The 20,781-nt window shown below is 33.3% G+C and overlaps 1 protein-coding gene across 1 annotated transcript in view; it reads left to right on the forward strand.

The window, feature by feature from the left end:
* LOC149780953 (putative G protein-coupled receptor CG31760) overlaps positions 1–20,781 on the forward strand; it is a 66,309-nt gene that overhangs the window by 20,974 nt on the left and 24,554 nt on the right. Inside the window, exon 2 of the mRNA XM_089938054.1 lies at positions 14,445–14,628. Coding sequence (XP_089794180.1) covers positions 14,445–14,628 — 184 coding nt within the window. The remainder of the gene's footprint in view (positions 1–14,444; positions 14,629–20,781) is intronic.

Genomic DNA, 20,781 nt, shown 5'->3' on the forward strand with positions numbered 1-20,781 from the left:
TATATAAAAGCAAAGCAATGGTGAGCAACATTAACATCACTCGTTTTGACCTTCAAAACCAATTAGTGTTTGCATTTAATAATGGTTTACGTATTTCTGTTATTCAGTGATGAACGCAAAGTCTTAGTTGATACGGCAACGTCAATTCAGATTACGTATGAAGAATTCGGGCTTTCGGTGATCTTAATCATTAATGTTCCAAGCAAACGTTTAATAAAGTTAAACGTTTAGATTTGATTTGTTAGAAAGCATCCACACATGAAGACCCAGTCAGAGATGTCCATATAATAAAAGCCCCAGTCAGAGATGATAAGAAAAATACCTAGTTAGTGATGTCAAGGAGAGAGAATAAAAAACTCGGGTCACTGTTGCTCATGAGAGGCAAGAAAAATACCTCGGTAGAGATGTCCAGGAAAGGAAAACGACCCAGACAGAGATGTTCGAGAGAGAGAGGAAAACACAAAGTCAGAGATGACCAGTAAAAAGAAGCTAAAAGAATGAAGAATAATCTCATCACGCGTGTACAAATACAAAGCTTTCATAACACTCCTGCATCGGGAATTATCATTCTGAAAGCGTAAATGTAAGAAACAGTCGAGTAGTAATGATCTAACTTTCTTCACTTATCTGTGTATTGTCTATCATACACAATTGATTGTTCTAAACTCCTAATTCGCGGGTGGGTGGGGTGATACAAATAATTAAAGAAACTGTGAAATCTGCTAGTTACGTTTCTTACAGCTAGCAATTAGATGTTTAAGTGGTATTTCTAAGTTATTTACAAACGTTATACGAAATAATATGAATTGCTACTTCAATCCATCTCAGTTTAATGGTATTCCTTAATTATTACGACATAATCATACATTCAACAGGCCATATACACATCATTCATCAATTTCCAAGAGTTCGTGACACAAAGTTATGGCCTTTTATCTTGAAGGATAATGAGTCTGAAGAAGTTTCATTCTGTGCAAAATGCTAAACAGTGTGGTTTTTTGGCAAAGACATAACGTATAGCTTTCTAAAGTGATGCTAAAATTACTGCTATATTTGCTCTTTAGCAAGCCGTAAATTTAAAAATAAAGGTTTTGTTTATAGTCCTGCAGCTATAAAATTTAATTACCCTTGAATTTGTATTTTTCAATGGTAAATTGCAAGGAAAAGATATACCTCTTTAAACTAGAACTTTTTAATTTTACCAATAAAATAATATCAGTTGATAGATGAATTTGAAATGAACATACAGGTGCAAAATATTTTAGAACAACGAACAATTATTATAATAAAATAGTGGACGAGTCGAACCTTGAAGATGAATGAATTCCATATAAATGTTGTATATCTTTTGTGTAATTAGCAATCAATATCATCAATTAAAGTTATTTACAAAATGGTTTTAGGTTGTATAGCATATAAAACGTGTTTTTTGATGATCTAACTAACGAGGATCAAAATGGATCTATTTTTGGAAGACTTATTGGATCAAACATTAGAATTCTGTCCACAGATTTTATTTTTTGGAAATTAAATGATTATGTTTTTAATTGCTTCAGTTTTGTTGTCTCAAAGCAAATTTTATAAGAGAACTATTCTATTTATACAGCAAACCCAATATGTGTCAGCCGTTATTAATCTATAACAGGGTTGTAGACAAGTCGATCCATTTATTCCATACATATTTCATTCGTATAGTCACATCTTTTGTGAGAGAATAACAACGTCTAAATATATAGAAACCATTATTTATTAAACGTTTGATATTAATAATGCCGAAAATAAATTAAGTGAAGACTCTTAACCAGTTTAAGATGGCAAAGTCGTATCTCTTCTACATACGTCAGAAGTGTTACACATATCAGGGCTAACCATCAAAAAGAAAAGTCTCAAACAAACTTAATTAAAGGATTTTAAACATCCAATGTAAAATTATCCCATGCGGATAAGTTCGTTCAAATTGGATCGAGGACCTGTATTTATATAATTAAATAATTAGCTTAATCTAAACAAGTACCTCTTTCAAACTTTGTATGATCCACCAAAATGTCTCACTGTAAAACTTCAATTTATTTTATAAAAGGTCCAAACACATTAAAAGACTCTTGATTTCTCAAGATTTTAGGCTTGGATGTTTCAAGATGGTTATAAGTAAACATTATATTAAGTTTGGAAAGCTTAATGGCTACGAAAAGATTTAAGTTCAAATATAACTGGATATTCTAATGGTTCAGCCTGTATTGTGTTAGGAAAATGTTTACTTTTGAATCAAGTTTTAATCATAGCTCGTCAACACGTTCCAATAAAAATGAACTATAAGGAAGGGAAGAATTTAAGAAGAAACTGAAAATTTACACAGTTGAAAAGGTTTGATTTTCCGCAATATGGTACAATTCAAATGTATTGCCATTGCTGAAAACAATTGTATCGATTTTATTGAAAGCTTGCGTAACCTTATAAATTTAACAGCTGATTTGCTCTAAGCAATCATTATATTCCGAATTATTCATGTAAAGTTTAGATAGATACAAGTTGTCATTATATGAGTCTTAGGAAAAGATGGCTATGACGTCAAAACGTTGACATGTGGGTCTCCGCCAGAGACACATTCTCGAACATCTCGCTAAAGAATATGTTTTTATCTATGAAATATACACAGTGGTACATCAATCTTTTCCAGTAAGAGTATGTAATAAAAAAGAACGATCAGAGGGTGTTCAGTTTTTAAAATCAAATATAACTTTGATGGAGAGTCAAACAATGCGTGGAAATGGAAAATGTTATTTACGAGCTCAGCTGTCATGTCAATGAATGATTTGCACGGAAATGTGGATTATAGAAATTTGCTGAAGACTATTCGAAAATTGGCAAATAAATCGTAGGGCCACACACTCGTTCAACTGGGAGTTCTATTGCTCGATGCCAGCTTTATTTTAGGAATGAAAATGAATCCTCTCGAACGCCTGTCTCACCGTTAACCCGTGAAGCCAGCAGTTTTCAAATCAACAGATAGCTTACAAACGAAACTGGCAAATCTAATACAAGCCTTTACAAATCAAAGCCTAACTAGTAAGTTGAAATGAATGACATTATATTCATAATCTTTCCATTTAATTTTCCATATAATATTATCCTCCATAAAGGACTACGAGTGCACTGTATTTTGACTAAGTACCGTGAGTTAGAGACCGACTGTGTAATGATCAGACGACTATATTGTGCATTTTCGTTATTTCAAGAGAAGAAAAATCCAACATAATCTGAAGACTTTAGATGTTACACTAATCAAAGTATGAGTACTTTTTCTCAAGCTATTAGAGGGTCAATATATTCCCAAACAACATAAAGCCTTCGGGAAAGTAAATGGTCGGTTTCTGATATTACTGATATTTTGCTTTATAATGATGACGGTTATGGCGGTGATAATAATGATGATGACGGCGAAATAAAATTGGAATTATATTCTGCTGATTGCACTGTCGAACCGTCCTTAAATAATTTTTCAAACGTCGTGGTTACGTCTATTCTCTGCTATATTAATTGTTGACTTCTACCTCTGGGTGATATCCGTATAAAATGGCATGACGTCATGATTTCTTTTACTAAAGCGCACATAGTAATGTACATCCATGAGCTTTTACTAAGTCTGTGTCTCTTTAAGTGATTCCTACGTTACGATTTATACAATAATGAAAAAACTGAACATAAAAACTTGTTTGACTCTTATTGTTTTTCTGCTGATTTGCACCATTTAGCGTTATTGTGCTTACATATATCTTAAGGTTACAAATACATACTAAGTGTTACATAAGAAGTTAAAAAAAAGAGTTAAATATCTAAATAGCAAAACATGCCTTTCTTGCATATTAAACATGTTGTCTTTTATGTGTTCTCTTTGAGATAATGCTGTGAAATCTATTTTGTATGAATTCCAGTTTGATGATGACAAGAATCCTTTGGTAATTTAAAGAGAACATAAATGTCATGTCAGATCAATTTGTTTGCTATTTGTAAGCTTTCCACTGCTAGATAAATATTGGTCTTTTTGCGCAATTTTAATTCTGGAGTATAGCAAAATTAATATGAATGTGCAAAACGAAATACACATAAGAATATACACACAATGTTATATTTCCAGATCTCTAACAAATGATGTGCCCAATTCAAAAGCTTACGAGATCAAACATACTTGAATAGTACACAAATAAAAATTACTAAACCAGGTAAGGGAACAACGTAGAAAAAATAAATTAAATGGTGTACACATTATAAACAACTGCACAAAACTATATTTTATTGCATCCATTTGTTTTCAGTTAAGTGATATAAGTATTGCATTATATGCAACTTTGTTTCGACAATGCTTATATGTCTACGAGTTTCGACAAAATTTAATTGTGCTAAAACTTTCTTTATCAAAAAAAAAATAAATACATTCGTTAGAATAAAAGTGGTGACAAAAATTATATGATTTCAAACATCAAGAAAGAAATAGTTGTCCTCGTAATTTTCGACTCAAGATATATTAAAGTTTGAATTTATTTACGATTATGCACTAACAACCGAGAACATGTTGATCAAGATCAATCTTGTGAAGTGGAATTTCAACCATATATATATATATTGACAATACAACATAAATTTCTGGGGAAAAGTAATTGTTCATGTAAAACACACCGTGGAAAAGCAAATTTATTCGTAAACGTATACGATAGTGCACATATTAATCTATTACAACACGTCTTCTTTATGAAACACCAGACAATAGTAGTTGTATGGTATGTTACGGTTTATCAATAAACTTGGCTTGATAACATTTAAATAATATCCCCTAATGTACTTGTAGCGCTGAACACTTAACCAATATGAAATTCAATAACGCCAGAACTGCCATTGATGACATGAAAGCTTCATTGATTTGACGATGCTGTATTCCAGGCACGGATATTAAAACATGGTATCAGTCCAACAGTGATACAGCCGGCGCATATTAATGGTTTTGGAGTAGCTAATTTCCTGTAAATTAAGTTGACTTCATAAATATTTGCTGCCTTTATTTGCAAATGTACCCTGTTGAAACATCACATCTCTCTTATAAAATTAGATAAGCACTCATTAATACTACACAGACACACACACTCACACACACAACCACACACTTAATCGAGCAAGATGTACTTACATTTGCAATCGCTCTGTTTGAAGGAAAAGACAGGTTTTCTCAGTTAGGTCCCCTCAAGAAATATTATCTAGGTTTCATTCAAATTTTATATAAATGTATTATTTTCATTCTGAATTAAAAGAGAATATGTGGAAGATTATTTTGGTTTAAAATAAAATCTTTTATTTACATCATTTGTAATCTAAAATACAGCCAAGAACCAACAATACTGTCCTGAATATGAATATCAGAAAGCTTGCAGAATAAATATTAGTTTTGTTACGTCATTGCACTTTCAATGCTCGAGAGGATCATACTTTTCAGATATATTTTGTCGATGGCTTATGTTATTTATATTTGTTTGAATTATACCTGATTTAATTGTTTGTAAATTTCAAAATCTTTTTTTTTAAAAATTTCATTATATGTCATGATAATGTAGCTCTGTTTGTTAGGAACTTAATATTGTTTTTGGAAAATAGTTTGATCGTGACTGTTCGTTTACAGGCGTTGAACTAGATCCTGACCATGATTCAGAATTAGTAGCAACCACGTAAGTTTTATTTTAATTTTAAAATGATTGGTTGTTGTCAAGGTCATGATGGAACTACGTGTTTTAAGATGTAAACAATTTATTAAATTTTATTTCTTAGAGTACAATGATTAGTTTTCGTCAGGGCCACGCTGGGTGTACCTGATTGTTAACAAGTAAATATTTTCGACGAGGTTCTGGAACATGATCACTTGACCCCCTTTTGTGTTTTAGAATATGATATAGCCATCGTTTTAAAGAGATATATCCAGTTGGGCTTTTTCTTTACACGGGAATGTATTTAGTGTCGTTTGGAGTTATTTCAAATAATTGGATTAAAAAGGATTAATTTTTTTCCTCGAAAACACGTGTGCTTATACGAAATTCCTGAACAAAGATGACTCTCATAAAAATTTGTTCAGATTTCTAAAACCGGAGTGATATTTCTTGTTTCTACAAGGAACTATAGACCTCAGTACTACAGATTACAGCATATGTCATCGTCTTCCATCTTAGATTCTTCGTCGGGACTCGAACTTGAAATAATTAGAACATTTTCTTATTAGGACTACTAAAATTGTATTCGTAGATTATTTTTGGACTACTTTCGGATTTGATTCTTAGAAACGTTAAGTTCATATTTTTCATTTACCAGGAAAATAAATTATTATATTTTTCAAAGATTGTTGTTTTCACTCTTTCTTGTGTTACTGTTTATTCGAGCCTAGACACTTACAATTTACTCAAAGCAATGAGGTATTAAAAGCAAGGATATATCTCTTTCATTTTAGAGCTTACGTGACTAAGACGACATTCTTGAATATACAAAAATGTGTTCTTTCATATGGATCAGTTCAAATTATGAGAGTCGAACACAAATATGAAATGGTTTTTGTGATCAATTTCGAGTTAAACTGTTGCCCATCTTGTTGTTTCAGCACGATTGAAATTGTCTTAAGAAAAAAGTTGCCAGAGTTTCCATCATTAATTTTATTCATTGAGTGGCTCACGTTATTCCATGTTTATACATATATACTGATGTCTTTAATTTTAGTGGATTTTGCGTAATCCTCAAACATTTTCGCCTTACGTATTAATCATTGTAAGTTACGAAAGTAATGTCAGTAAACATATATATGCTTCGATTCGAGATTGCATTCCTTCCTTCGTCGCAGCAAAATAGACGTAAGAATTGCAGATTAATGACTTTGAGGTGGGACTTTTGTAACTCTCCAGAAGACCATGTTGTCGAACTGGTGTTTACCATCGATGAAGCATTATAAATTAGTTTAACACGTATGCTATCGTATAGCATTTCTTCCGAGCCAATAGCTGATCAAATCAAAATATCATCCTGGTTCTATACGCATTAGTCTGCTGTCAGCGCATTTTGGAATGTAAATTATGATTCTCCAAATTTATAAGAATTATTCAGTACATGTAGTCTGAAAAATGGTTTTTCCTTTGTTTCTGCTGGGGGGGGGGGGAGCTATTACTCAGAACATTTCCAATTTTTCTTCAATTTGCAAATGATATAGTCATGGAAAGAAAAGAAAAAGCCTGATTTTGATATACAAAAAAATAAAAATATAAAACATTAACAAGTACATTGCATGCCAGTTTTTTTATCTTCCAAATGTTCTCAATGAAGAATAAATCTCTAATAATTTTCTGGTAGTACTTTAATTTTGTCTCTTCTCATGCATAGCTAACTGTGGCATGATTATAGTATGCGGTGGAAATACTCTTTAATTTCTGCATAATCAATGCTTATCCATTAGCTATTTTAGTGTCTTGCACAAATAAATATTTTTATATAGTTTTGTTACTCGAATCCCTCTTTAGCTCGGAGATAGCCTCCGATATAGAAACAGCTAGTTTTCATGATGTACAATAAACCTATAGGCTGATGTGACTAAAAAAATATATTAGGATCATTCAAGGGAATCTTGGAAACAAATATTTTAATATTAAATAAGACGATGAAGACGATAGTTGCAAATAGTCCATTTTACTATATTACTGAGAGTACATTAAAACAATAAAATAGGGCTCGTACATACATAAGTAAGATACATATTACGTAAGAAAGCTAGATATTATATATTTTAAAGTTACGTTAATGCATTCCATATGTCTTAATGTGGGAACAATGCAAATGAACACTGATGATCAAGCTGTATAATCCTCAGAAGAAATATTCAGATCTGTTGTCATGTAACAGATAATGGAGTTCTTGGTTCTAGCTCACCTCCAATCTTTTAATCAGTATTGAAAACTATTTTCCTAGTACTTTCATTTAACTCCAGGCTTGTTAGCGTTTTTATAGCAAACTTTCCGATTATTTTTTTTCTTCTCTGTAAGATATAAACTCCGTTTTAATAAACCTCTGAGGACGGTAATGGTACAAGACGGGTCTCTGCTTTAAGCAAATCAAACTTCAGAGACACTTTACCATTAAGCCGGGTTCTAATCAGACGTTTCCAATACACACATCACAAGGTTCGGCTTGCAGCATCAGAACACTGATATTTTGGCTTATTTCAAATTCTCAAATCGGAGAAAAGAACTGGAGTGCACCATTCCCTGATATCAGTGTCATGTTGCCATAGTTTTCTGTATTGTCTTTAAAATAAATGACACAATAAAAACTGTTAGTCCAGACTAAAGAAATTGATTAGTTAAACTTCGGTTCAACTGATATTGCTAGATTCTAAACGAAAGACTAAGTTCATATTTACATTCCGTTGTAAAAGCAAGAACAGGAACATTTAAATCTGGTATTTTATTTTTGCTCTCGTTATTCACCACTATAAGCACTTTAACTACACAGTACATTGGACAAGAGAAAACAACAAAACTAATAAATCTCCGCTACAATTCCATTTTAAATCTGAATTAGCTATTAAGCTCTGTTTTCGTCGAGTAAAAAGCAGATGTGAACTTTGTTATACTTGTGCACCAAATGGAATATGGTCAGACTGTAGTGCGTAACTGGTTTATTTAATGCAAGTGAATTGAATATCCATGAAATTTTCAAATCTTTCAATTCCTAAAAATATACGGATTTGGCATTGTTCATTCTGCTGCGGCACGAATTCGTGTTTTAAGAGCATTAAATTTAAGACTATCGGTCCAGGATAATTTTCATCCGCAATTTTGTATCTTTTTCGGAAGCTTTTTTAAATACAGCATGGATGTACATCTATCAAGGTACACGTTACAAATACGAGTAAATAGTAGCTGTAAATCTGTTTGTTACGTTTTCCTGGAAGTTTCGAGATGTTATTATAGTAGTGTGTCATTAACCAAATGTCTGCACAGAATAAATTGGATTGTAGCTACTATTAATCCTGTTTATGAATTAAATCGACAGTATCGAACAAAAGCACGCAATTCCACTATTACTTGGGATATTGTCGCTTTATTTTGTCACAAATTGCGTACAAATAGATTTGAATTTAAATGTTCACATACAATGCGTTAAAGCATGTCCGAAAGGCTACAGTGCCTTCCTAAATAGGTGATAATTTTGATATTCTCACATGCGATTTCTCATTTTTTGAATCATTGATTTAGCATGACATTCAGTTAATGACAATGGTAAAATCTTTAGATTTTCCCTCTAAAATATCTCTTAAAAACTATTCGATGCTTACATTACAGTACTTGATTGAAGGCGAAATCTTATTTATAATTAAACGCAAAACATTCTTTCTGTCTGTAATTTTGGTCTACTGACAGAACTTATGCTAGTTTCTATAAAAAGTACATTGAAGCTGGTTAAGAAAACGCTCGTTTCTCGTTAAACAACTAAGCCATGGTACACTTGTTTTGAAAATCATTCATAGCAGCTTTTATAGTTTTCTTCTGTATTATCCGAGGCTATTACAGCTACATTAGTGACCAGGTGACTAGAGATCCCGTTCATCTAAAGCAGACTTGAGACTTAGCGATTCAAACTAATTAGGGAGAAATTCTCTCTCTCTCTCTCTCTCATTATAATACAAAACGTTCGTAGGTTAGTTTGTTCATTTTGCTTCAATATCAACATTTCATATACTTGCTCTGAGGCTTATACTCCTGCCAAACAATTGATATGTTTGAAGTAACCATACAAATAATTGTTGGTATTGTTGTCGAAAACCCGAAAAACGCTGAGTACATTTGACTTTTCACTCGTCAGCAGCAAATCATTTTGAGCGTGCAAGCTGTCTGAATACACAGTCTAAACACGAAAACTAAACATTGCATACCAAAACTCAACTGGAGTCCAATTATAATTTTAAAACAAAAAACATTGAAACAAATGCCATGTTGCTGATTTAGAAATTTGGTCTTCCATTCAAAATAGTATTGCTTAAATTAAAATGCTATCATTTTAGTTGAAGCTTAGATTTTGTGCCAGAGATTCTTCTCGAACATAGGCCCAGCTAACTTTCCAGTTTACTTTTGTTAGTAAATAAATTCCATAAAGGTACACGCTACACATCAGTCTAATTCAAGACGTGATAATATACTTTCTCAAGTCATATGCATTGAACATTTTGAATTTAGAGCTTTGTGATAAAATGTTTTCATGAAATATCAAGTTTTGAAGAACAAAAACCGTTTTAAAAATGTGTTTATGAATAAATACATTCCAGATTGTGTTATGCATTGGCGTTAATGTCAAATTCAAAGAGTTTAACAAATGTTTTTACCACTCTAGCGATTAGCCGATGATATTATCAAAGAGTTAATTTACAACGTACACAAAGCTTACTTTTGCAATATGATAAATTGTATAACTCTCCTATTTTGTTTTGAATTTCGCACTATGGTGCATTAACAGTTATTTTCTCAGCATCAAGGAAGGTGTTGAATGTATGCATTGTTCCTCCTTTAACACAAAGGACGAAGGTAAATAATTGTTCATTCCACTACATGTAGTTTCATGAAATAACTGTATGGCTTCTATGAGAAAAGAAATATGCTTTCCAATTTGAAATTGTTTCTTTGGTTTGGTTTTTCATGTTTTGCGAGACAAAGTTTAAATTGTATAGTCAAAGTGTTTGGTAAGGGACACATCAAAGCGCCCGACCAGAACTGATTAAATGGCAGGATTCGAATACGTATCCGTCCAGTATTTGATACATTAACCCTTGCCTCACCCTTCACCACCAATGATAATGCAAAGGCCAAAACGAATTTATGTAGTTTTCATAATTTGACGGCCAGGTACGCTTAGGAGCTATTTCAATCATAATAGAAAACCGCACGTAATTATTGGGCAAAATGTAAATCGTCGGAGACAGAGTCGTATAACCAAACTCAGATAGATTACGTGTATCGCTATTGATATCACTAGCGGTTATAAACTGTCGATTATCCTCAGTGTCCTACGTTGTATGTTCAATGATATCTGATATCCTCTTAAACGTCTTAAATTCATCGGACGACTCGCGCTAATGTCTGACAAAGCATCTGTTTAATATAGATAAACATACTTGAACAAAAAAACAAAAGAATGCTAGGACCTGAATGTCTAACTCAGGGTCAGTGCATTGCTATGAAACTTACGAATTTGACCTCAAGGTAGGAACGTTGTGATTTCCAAATTTATTAAGCATGGTTTACGTCCTCCCGGCCGATTTCACTCTACAGTAGAAACAATTCTGGTCAGCAATAAGCTTGCTACTAATCTAATTTACACTCGAACTAGTTAGTGTACATAATCTATCAGGGTCTCCAGCAAAAAGAACCTGGACATAACACTATAATTTCCCATCAACAGATAACCATTTTAAATTATTCAAATCCATGTTGAAATGGCACTGCCACTCTGCCAATCAGTATCTTTTGGTTGTCACTTCTTCAGTCACTGGCCATGCTAATTTGCATTGCCACCCTGCCAATCAGTATGTTTTGGTTGTCATTTCAGCCACAGGCCATGCTAATTTGCATTGCTATTCTGGCCATCGGAGGTGATTGGTTTGTGAGTTCCAGATCGCCGGATAGGAAATGACGTTGACTGCCCATCAGTATAACAACGCTGCAGTGATATTTATTCCACACCTTCTACTATCTGAACTCTAAAAGATGACGACATTAAATGTAAAACTACCACTAACACGATGCATATAGTTGGTTTTGAGCTAGAGAGAGTACAGCCGTGCATTCATGATGCATAAATTCCATAAAGGTACACGCTACACTTCAGTCTAATTCAAGACGTGATAATAGACATTCTCAAGTCATATGCATTGAACAATTTGAATTTGGAGCTTTGTGAATGTACAACAAACCATGCATTCTAGATTATTTCACGCTGAGTTGTTTATACAAGTAAGATATTACATGGGAAGAAAAGACTGCATGTAATTTCTTTTCTAGGCAGTACCAATCATTGCGGAATTAACGTGTACTTCAGTCAGTGAGAGCGAGTCTTTGAATACAATTTCTGAGGTCAATATCTGTATCGAATCTACCATACTTAGTCTACCAGAGTGCCGATTATCTACTAATTACACGTACTTAGGATATCATTTATTGACATACGTGGTCCCAGGGGAAGATAAGCCTCTATCAACCCCAGACAGCAATTTAAAACAAATGCCGATTTTCAAAAGCAGGTCAGAATTTGTTTTAAAAAAACAGTCTATTAGATTGACTCTGTTAGTTTTTCCTTACGGTCGAACTGCCTGAAAAGTGACATTCCGAAACTGGAAGACTGTTAAGACCTTCTTAATAAATGAAACTAATGTTTCACTTTAACAGTATATCATTGGTAGCACTACCTTTTGCGGTATAAGATAATGTCTTTGATTTAAAATATCGACAAGAGTGAGATATTACGAGACACTATGTTGTTGTAAAATTAGGGTTAAGGCAGACGTTTTGCTTTTTTACAAAATATATTATCCAGGAAAATGACAATCCAGTTATAGTCACGATAGCTGCTATAGCTAGACGCATGCATTACATACAAGTGGAGCATTTGTAATATTTGTAACCATTCACAACTCTCGGCTATAACATATGCAGACCAGTCGACCTGAGAATGCACCTAATGAGTTCATACCAATATGTATCCCTGATCTGATACACAATTTATTTATAAAAACATTCCGCATCCAAATAAAATTGAACAAATTGTATTGTCATTTTGTCTTGTTTTGTTTCAGAAATTTTACATTTGTTTATCATTTTGCTTCCCTCTGTGAGTGTACAAGCACATAGAGCAATATCCAGTTAATGAAGTATATTATTATAAACATTTGTCCTTTATGTGGTACAGATAAACAACTTGTGGAGGGAGGCTGCGATGATATGTATACTCCTCTGCATGAATAAAATAATACCAGGGAAATAAATATAAAAGAGGAAGTCAAATCTTGTATGGCATTCTAAAGCAAGCGGTATTTTATTTTATTTTTGTATTGCTATTGTGGTTTTATGTTTTTACTTCAGTAAAACAAATTGGGTAGAGCAGGAGAATGTTTCCATGTTCGTACTGCGAAATTATGTGTGAGCATACTACCTGATTTCGTGGTGACTGTTATGCCGATTCAGTTCTTGTGACTAACGCCTGATTCGAATGTTACCTACTATTACAGTTATTTTAGAAAAATGTGCCGTTTTAAAAAAGAAGTTCTGGCTGAACTTCCTTGTTCAACTCTAATTTTCTAAACTGACAATTCGATTTATTCATGTTCATGTTTTACGACGTCAATTTAAAAAATGTACTTTTTGAGATAGTTAAATAACGAATAGTTTGGAGCATGCTTTTGAGCTGGAATTTGTGTTGAAATGCATTGGACCGCTTGAATTGTAAAACTATATTAGCCCTTTTATGAAGTCTCGTTCTAAAACCTCCATTTGATTTTTTGGGGCAAAAATGACAAACACTTTAAATGTAAATATATTTAGACATTTTCATATGGCACTGTGGCTTATTTAAAATGTTGTCACCAACCCGATTTCAAATGTAATTTTTTAAAAAAATGCTTTTTACAGAAACAGGTTAATTGGAAGCCACTGTTTTACTCTCTCATGGAATACTTTCCCTGACTTGACTTTTCAGTCAAAGCAATCTGTTTGACTGAAAAGTCAAGTCGTGGAAAGCTGCAACATTTCGTTAGGATTTGAGCAAGAAACCCTGTCCAACAAAATAGTATGCCGAAAAGTGATGATAGGCGACGGCACCGTTTCTATAAAGGGCAAGGAAGATTTGGCAAGAATGCAATAACATAGAGGCAGACGCAACACCAGTCCAATTTGTCATTGCTGCAAGACAGAAGCTGGTGTTTAAGTTTAGTAAGTTTATATGTCAACATATAACAGTGAAAAAGATAGTAAAATCACCTAGTCTGAGCAGAGGTCATATCTGATTACATTGAACAGGTTCTCTGTATAAATTAGAACAGGAAAGGTACAAATGCTGGCAGCAAGACTTATCATAAATATTAACAATATTAGTCTTGACGATGAATGGGAACCATCTGAACTCGCCTAAAATTATGTCTCAAACACTTAACCGAGGATGTAAACAATCACTGTTTTCCCCATCTATAAACTTTATTGGTCCGCTTGTCCTTCAGTTTATCAACTAGTAAGTTAGTAAATACATTGTACTAAATTATTAGCTGATTAAATTATGAACGAAAGGACCAATTCAGGCATAACCAACGAACTTTCCACTCATTTTAAATTTTCTTAGAAGTTACTGAATTTAAGACCCCTGATTATTTAACTTATTCTTTCCCATTTCAGGAACTGCACAATACAGACACAACCAAACGATGCAGGGTCCACTGACAAACGAGTCTGCCATAACTGTTACATATGACGACGGACACTGGTCTCTCCCATACTTCGACTGCGGAGGTGCCAATATCTGGATGATCACGTACACTGTGCCTTTCTTCGGATATAAGCATGGAACATTTCAATTTAAGTAAGATCTGTGTTTGTTTAACAATGTCATATATTCTTGATAGTTGCTTTTACGTCCCATTTTGGGTCGACCCCTGTAACAACTCTAATATCTGGTTATATTCGTATCATTCATTACATCCATATACTCGCCTCGGTATGCGAGAGGTCGCGGGTTCGCAGAGTCATAGCAAAGACATAAAAATTGGTACTAACAGCTGCCTCGCTAGGCGCTCAGCATTAAGAGTTTAGTGTTCGGACTGGTGTCAGGATAATGTGACTGGGTGGGACATCATGCTACATGTCTGCGGCATGATGCTGCAGTGCTAGACATTACTATAAACTGCCACAAGTCAGATATAGTAGCGATGTGACTGATACATTGTCAAAGTTACATTACAAATCCAAATCACACACACACACACACACATCCATAGACTAGTTTTATGTCTTCGTTATGTTTCAAAAGGCGTGTGATTCACTTGGCACTGAATTATAAATTCGTTGTATCGGTGTTCGTTTTACCCGATCATATATATAATCCATATATTTATAATATATAGTGGATATAGAAAGAATTAAACTACATGTTAGCTAATCGTATCTACAACTATACGTAATACATTACAGTTTCACCACTGGCTAGGTTTGGTACATTGCATTTCCTTGTCGGACGAGTGTGTCGTTTCGATACCAGCCTATCACAGCTGTGGCGTCAAGACTAAATCATCGTCGTTTGGTCGAAACTTCAAAGACAGAAAATAAAAGCTGCCTGATTTGGTTCATAATGTTAATATATTACAGTGCTAGCTTTATTAATTGACGTATTGTATTTACGGTTGTACAGCTGTAAGAAAGATTTCATCTTATCAATACGTCGCAATGGACAGCTATGAAAATGTAAACTGGTTTCAACCTCATCGCAACGCAATACATGAACAACTTTCCAATACTGACATATTTGCAAAACAGCTAAAAAATACACCCAGCCACACAATTGTCCCTGACTCACATTGAAATGTCTTGATTTTGCATCGAGCTAAACGGAAATACTGCGTATTTAATAGTCACATGGACTAAATCTTAGTGTGTTTCTACTATTATAAGCTACTCCCCTTTCTGTAGATGCATGTATATAATAGTTCTGGACCATCTTTCAAAACAAAACGAAAATTAGGATAAAATAAAACTGTTATCTGTGTTCCCTTTGTTACATAATCTTCACAAACGGATTGTATGTTTTAAATATAATTGGCAAAACATGTGTTGAACTAAACCGAATACCATTTTGTAAATTAACCATAATGCTAACAGCACATAAAAAATTAATCTGTTTAATATAAGGGCTGAATTGTACTCTCTAAATAATTGATTTACTCAAGTGTACAAAGAAATTTTGTATTTTACATATATGACTTCACCCTGTAATTTAGATGGAATTGGGTTGGGTTGTTCGGTCCTGAGCTGACGTAGCATGACATCATATAGATGCTTAAGCTGTGAGATTATATTATTTAAAATTACAGAGCATGTAGAAACCATGGTGTACCATGAATCTGTAGAGACGGTTAAATATACAGAGACCATTTTGAACGGATTGTTTAGTACTTTATTTAAAACTTTATGACAAATGTTCAAAAGTTAAATATAGCTTTTATACATCTCTAATCATCGATAGTTGTGACAATTTCTGACTTAAATAAAGTAGTTTAATTTTATTTTAAATTAACGTGTATTAACCAATATAGTGAAATATAGACTTTTATACCATAAATCAAAATAATTTAAAACATTTACTGAATATTTCGTTCTCAAAAAGTTTTAGTGAATTAAAATTTAAAATATTATTATTTTTTTAAAATCAAGGATGCAGATTTCGATAAATGCTATACGGATTCCTAAAACGGAAATACAAATATATAGCCTCTTTCATTGTTATCTTAATAAAACTTTAAACGTGTGAATGATCAGAATGGTAACATGAGTATCATTTAGGACATAGCTTCATTTATTTACAATGCTGACGAGTGTGGATTTATATGCATGTTTTAAATTACATTGATTGTTATGTTTAAAAATAATCTTCAGTTTTTAGGTTCTATACAAATTAAAGGTTCCGTGTATTACATATGATTTTGAATGTATCATCATTCCACCAAATTCTAATAGCGTTGTACCTTTTTGTAGGGGGTGGGCAAGTCCAATTTACATCTGTAACATCAAAGAATCGTTGAAAAAGGTACAGTGCCCCAAAGAAAGAAGAGCAGAACTGTACAAAACAAGCGTTTGTAGATAACGACAATCATTTAGAAGGTGCTGGTTGCATGTGTTTTGAATCTGTCTGAGTAGGTTTGCAAAATTAATAAAAGATGAATTTAGGTTAAATGAAGCAATTCTTATGGTGGTTGTATAGGAAAACATCTGAACGAAGCAACTATATGTTAGATCTCTGAGAAAAAAAGAGATATAACAAACGTTCAAGACTATAACCACCTAATACGCAGATACAGAGGAAGTGATCAAAACGAATAGTATCAAGACGGAATAAATAGAGGACATTTTTCTTTTCCTACGTTAATTCCGGATCTATTTCATCGTAAGGTACTAAAAGCCACGACGTCACAATTTAAAATATATTGTTTTGGATCACAAGATGAAATATTTCCGGTATTAATGTTGGAAAGACAATTTTCTTTTTATTATATACCAATCTTGTACCAGAATTTAAGTTTAAAAAATTAATCTCATTCGTCGGTACAATACGCTCACTCCCACTCCGTTTTCATAAATTCACCTCACTTTCATAGGCTTATTGTATAAAATATACTTGACGTAAGACAACGGTACAATTGGGTTGACCTAATCTGTTCCAGTAAATAGCAATTTTAAATAGTTGATTGTTTCAAGATATATTAACGCTATAGCGATGTCCTCGTGTAGGGTTACGGAGATGATGAGGTTGCTTTAATCGGTTAACTGGTTCAAAATTGTCCATTCCTATATACTTTCTTTAACAGAGCCAGAAGTTGATGACTCTGACACAATGAATTTATGATTCAGTGCACAGTTGTTGAAGAAAAAAATAACAGTAGAAAATGCAACTATATTCCATAACAAAGTCTTTCAGAATTTATAACTTTCATTACAACCTATAAATACTCATAAACATAAACTTATCAGGCAAATGTTTATCATGGCCTTACCCGCCAAATAATTGCCAAATAGCAAGTAAATATGACTCAATTGCCGTCGAAAGCGTCTCAAGAACACCAACCTAGTCCCTCTGTCAAAAGTTTGCATTAGTCGTTTTAATTTCTCCCACGTATGTTTAAAAGTATTTTAAAAGCTAACAAAGATTTCATACTTTGTTATCTGTATGAAGCGGCCAAAACAATAGTACGCTGTAAGAATGTAGCAGTGTGAATTATCATTGGTTCCCTTGTTCACCTGGTTTCGCCCGTTTCACCCTTCGGTAGAGGATTTCCATAATTACGATAAATGACGAATGCCACGTGATCGAAGAAAATGAAGAGACGACATTTTCATTAACACCGGTTGTAATAGTCCATTCTTTCGTGAAAATATTATTTTGCACGCTTGCCGAGACAATGGCATACTGTACTCTGTAATAAAACATTTTTATTACAATTTGATAAGTCACATATATTTTCTGAATCGGAGTCATGCATCAACGACAACTTTTCTACATTCATTTGGGAGGAGCCAATTTTTACCGAGTGGCCGGCTGCTGTATAATTGGAAGTTGGGGAGATGTGTATGCATTCTTCAACACTTTCGTTAATAATATATGTACAACAATAACTACTTCCATTAATAATGAAGGAAATCCTCACGATTTTCATTGTATTATGCAAAGCCCTGAGATTCTTGTACCACCGCCATTCACCACATTCTATAGCACAAGCATCACAACATGCACCTCGTAAATGTTATGAGTATTAATGGAGAAGTGAATCCAAGTACAAGATCTGTAATTTCTATGTATCGATATAGCAAGGATATATTGCCTTATGATGATTGATTAAAGTTATTACCCTCAGGAAAACTCTTTCAGTATTATTTTACTATTACTTTTGTGACGAAGTCTAATTTTGACGAATAGTTCTGGTCTGGGAGAACTATCGGAGAAAACCTAAGAAATATCATTACAGTAGAAAGCAAATTGATACGGTACATGTACATTGTCATGTATTAAGTTATTCATTATTTTGTTTTAAGCAAGCATCTGTCATCATAGTTGATTGTATGTAACTGAAAGTTTAATTTGAACATTTTGTCGTTCAGTTCCATCTTGCGACATTGAGATAGTCTCTGAAGTGTATCTGAAGTTGCATTTTATTTCATATCGTAAATGTCTTCCGGATTTGTGGTTAATCTCTTTGAAGAAACGAAGCTGTATGGTGCTCTGGTACAAAGATTTTACGCTCGTTAGCAGCTTCACATACTTTCCAAGCAATTTAAAATGTGTATTTCAGCCTTAGTTTGGCTCGATATTTTTGGGATAGAGTTTTCAGACACTTTATCCTCAATATTCTATATTAACGAACAATCCTACTCCTCCAAACAGTTTCAATAATACGAAAGAAATGCTTCTGCCAGGGAATACAAGTACGATTTGCTTGTTATTTATCAACAATTATCAACAATGTACTCTTATTGAATTTATTTATATGAAGAACATAATTTTGACTAAATCTAACATGTACGAGGATTGATCAAAGCTTTATATAACAAACGGAGTAAAGAAAACGTTCCGTAACAATTCACAATAGATTAAAAGACTTTTTCGATATAACTTCCTTCTGAGTTAATACGATTCCTGCATCTTGCGATCCATGTCCTGAACGCATTTGTAGCATTCTGGTAATGGCATCCTTTAGTTCTTCTCTGTTTTCGTGATAATCTCCACGTAAAGAAATATTTTTGAAGAAGAAAAACAGAAATCGCAAGGGGCTCAATATTTCTTGTATAGTGCATGATTTAGGGTTTCAAGACCAGGTTTTGTGAGATCTCTTGGGGGTTGGGTGAAATTTGTGCGTGCTGGAGTATCATCCTGGTGCAAAAAGGAAATACATATTATTGCGCAAATTTAATCGGATTATTGTGGCATAATAGTGTTCATTAATTGTTTAGTAATCTCTCGTCTTGTTTGGATCAAAACTATTAGTTAAATGACGAATCAAATTACATTACCAGCAAATCTGAAAATATATGCCTGTCTTCCTCGATATATACTTTCTCAAAATCGACTACATCTCTTCAAAAAGATGTCCATGGCTAGCCTTTTTCTAAATCATATTTAGTAGTCTCCTTCATACAACAAAGTGTTTCATATATCTACATATCTGAAATGTAGCTTTATGTGCTTTAGGACCATAAACAGCATCCGCGTTAGTTTTTATTTACGTGAAGGATTGTCCTAATTTGCAGAAAATGTTATAGCAATTCTTTGTTCTGAAATGGACTAATTTTCCATTTTGCAACTGAGTCTACAAAGATGATATAAAAAGATGAAATCACTAAGCCTGTGATATCATCAATATAGATTAATAGAATGGGATTTGAACCGAAAGAAGGAAATCTCAGTCAATGTGCTGCATTATTTGTCTACACACTCGGCATAGCCTCATGTAGAGAAAAATATTGTAACCCCGGGACTTGCATTTCCTTGTCTTGTCACAAACACCGACATAGATTATTTTTCTCACCCAATTTTGTTCCAACAAAATTAAAATATCTCTGAGCCTTTGCAATTTAGTTAGCAGATTCAAAACACAGTATTCATCAGGTACTAGTATTGCTTTCTCACTCTATATAAAGGTTAGCGGGCTGTTTACTCATTTATGAACATCTGAATAATTTTCTATATGGATTCTAACTATATATGCCGCTCTTAGAAAAGGAAAAAAGTCAAGAGAAAAGTTATGATTAATATGTGCTAGAAGTATTACGCAAAAGAATGTTTCGAGCTAAGTACTTTTGAATTAGGACGAATATTTTAATGAGGGAAATTGGGTGACCTATTGATCCTAACTACACAGGTTCTACTCATGGGAAAACATAAACATAAAATCATTTGATAATATTATTATTGCATTATCACATTTAATCGATGTATGTCAACTGAAACTGACAACAAATAATTAATATATTT

This window comes from Sinohyriopsis cumingii, chromosome 16, assembly GCF_028554795.1.
Source record: "Sinohyriopsis cumingii isolate HCF-2022 chromosome 16, ASM2855479v2, whole genome shotgun sequence".
Taxonomy (NCBI): Eukaryota; Metazoa; Mollusca; class Bivalvia; order Unionida; family Unionidae; genus Sinohyriopsis; species Sinohyriopsis cumingii.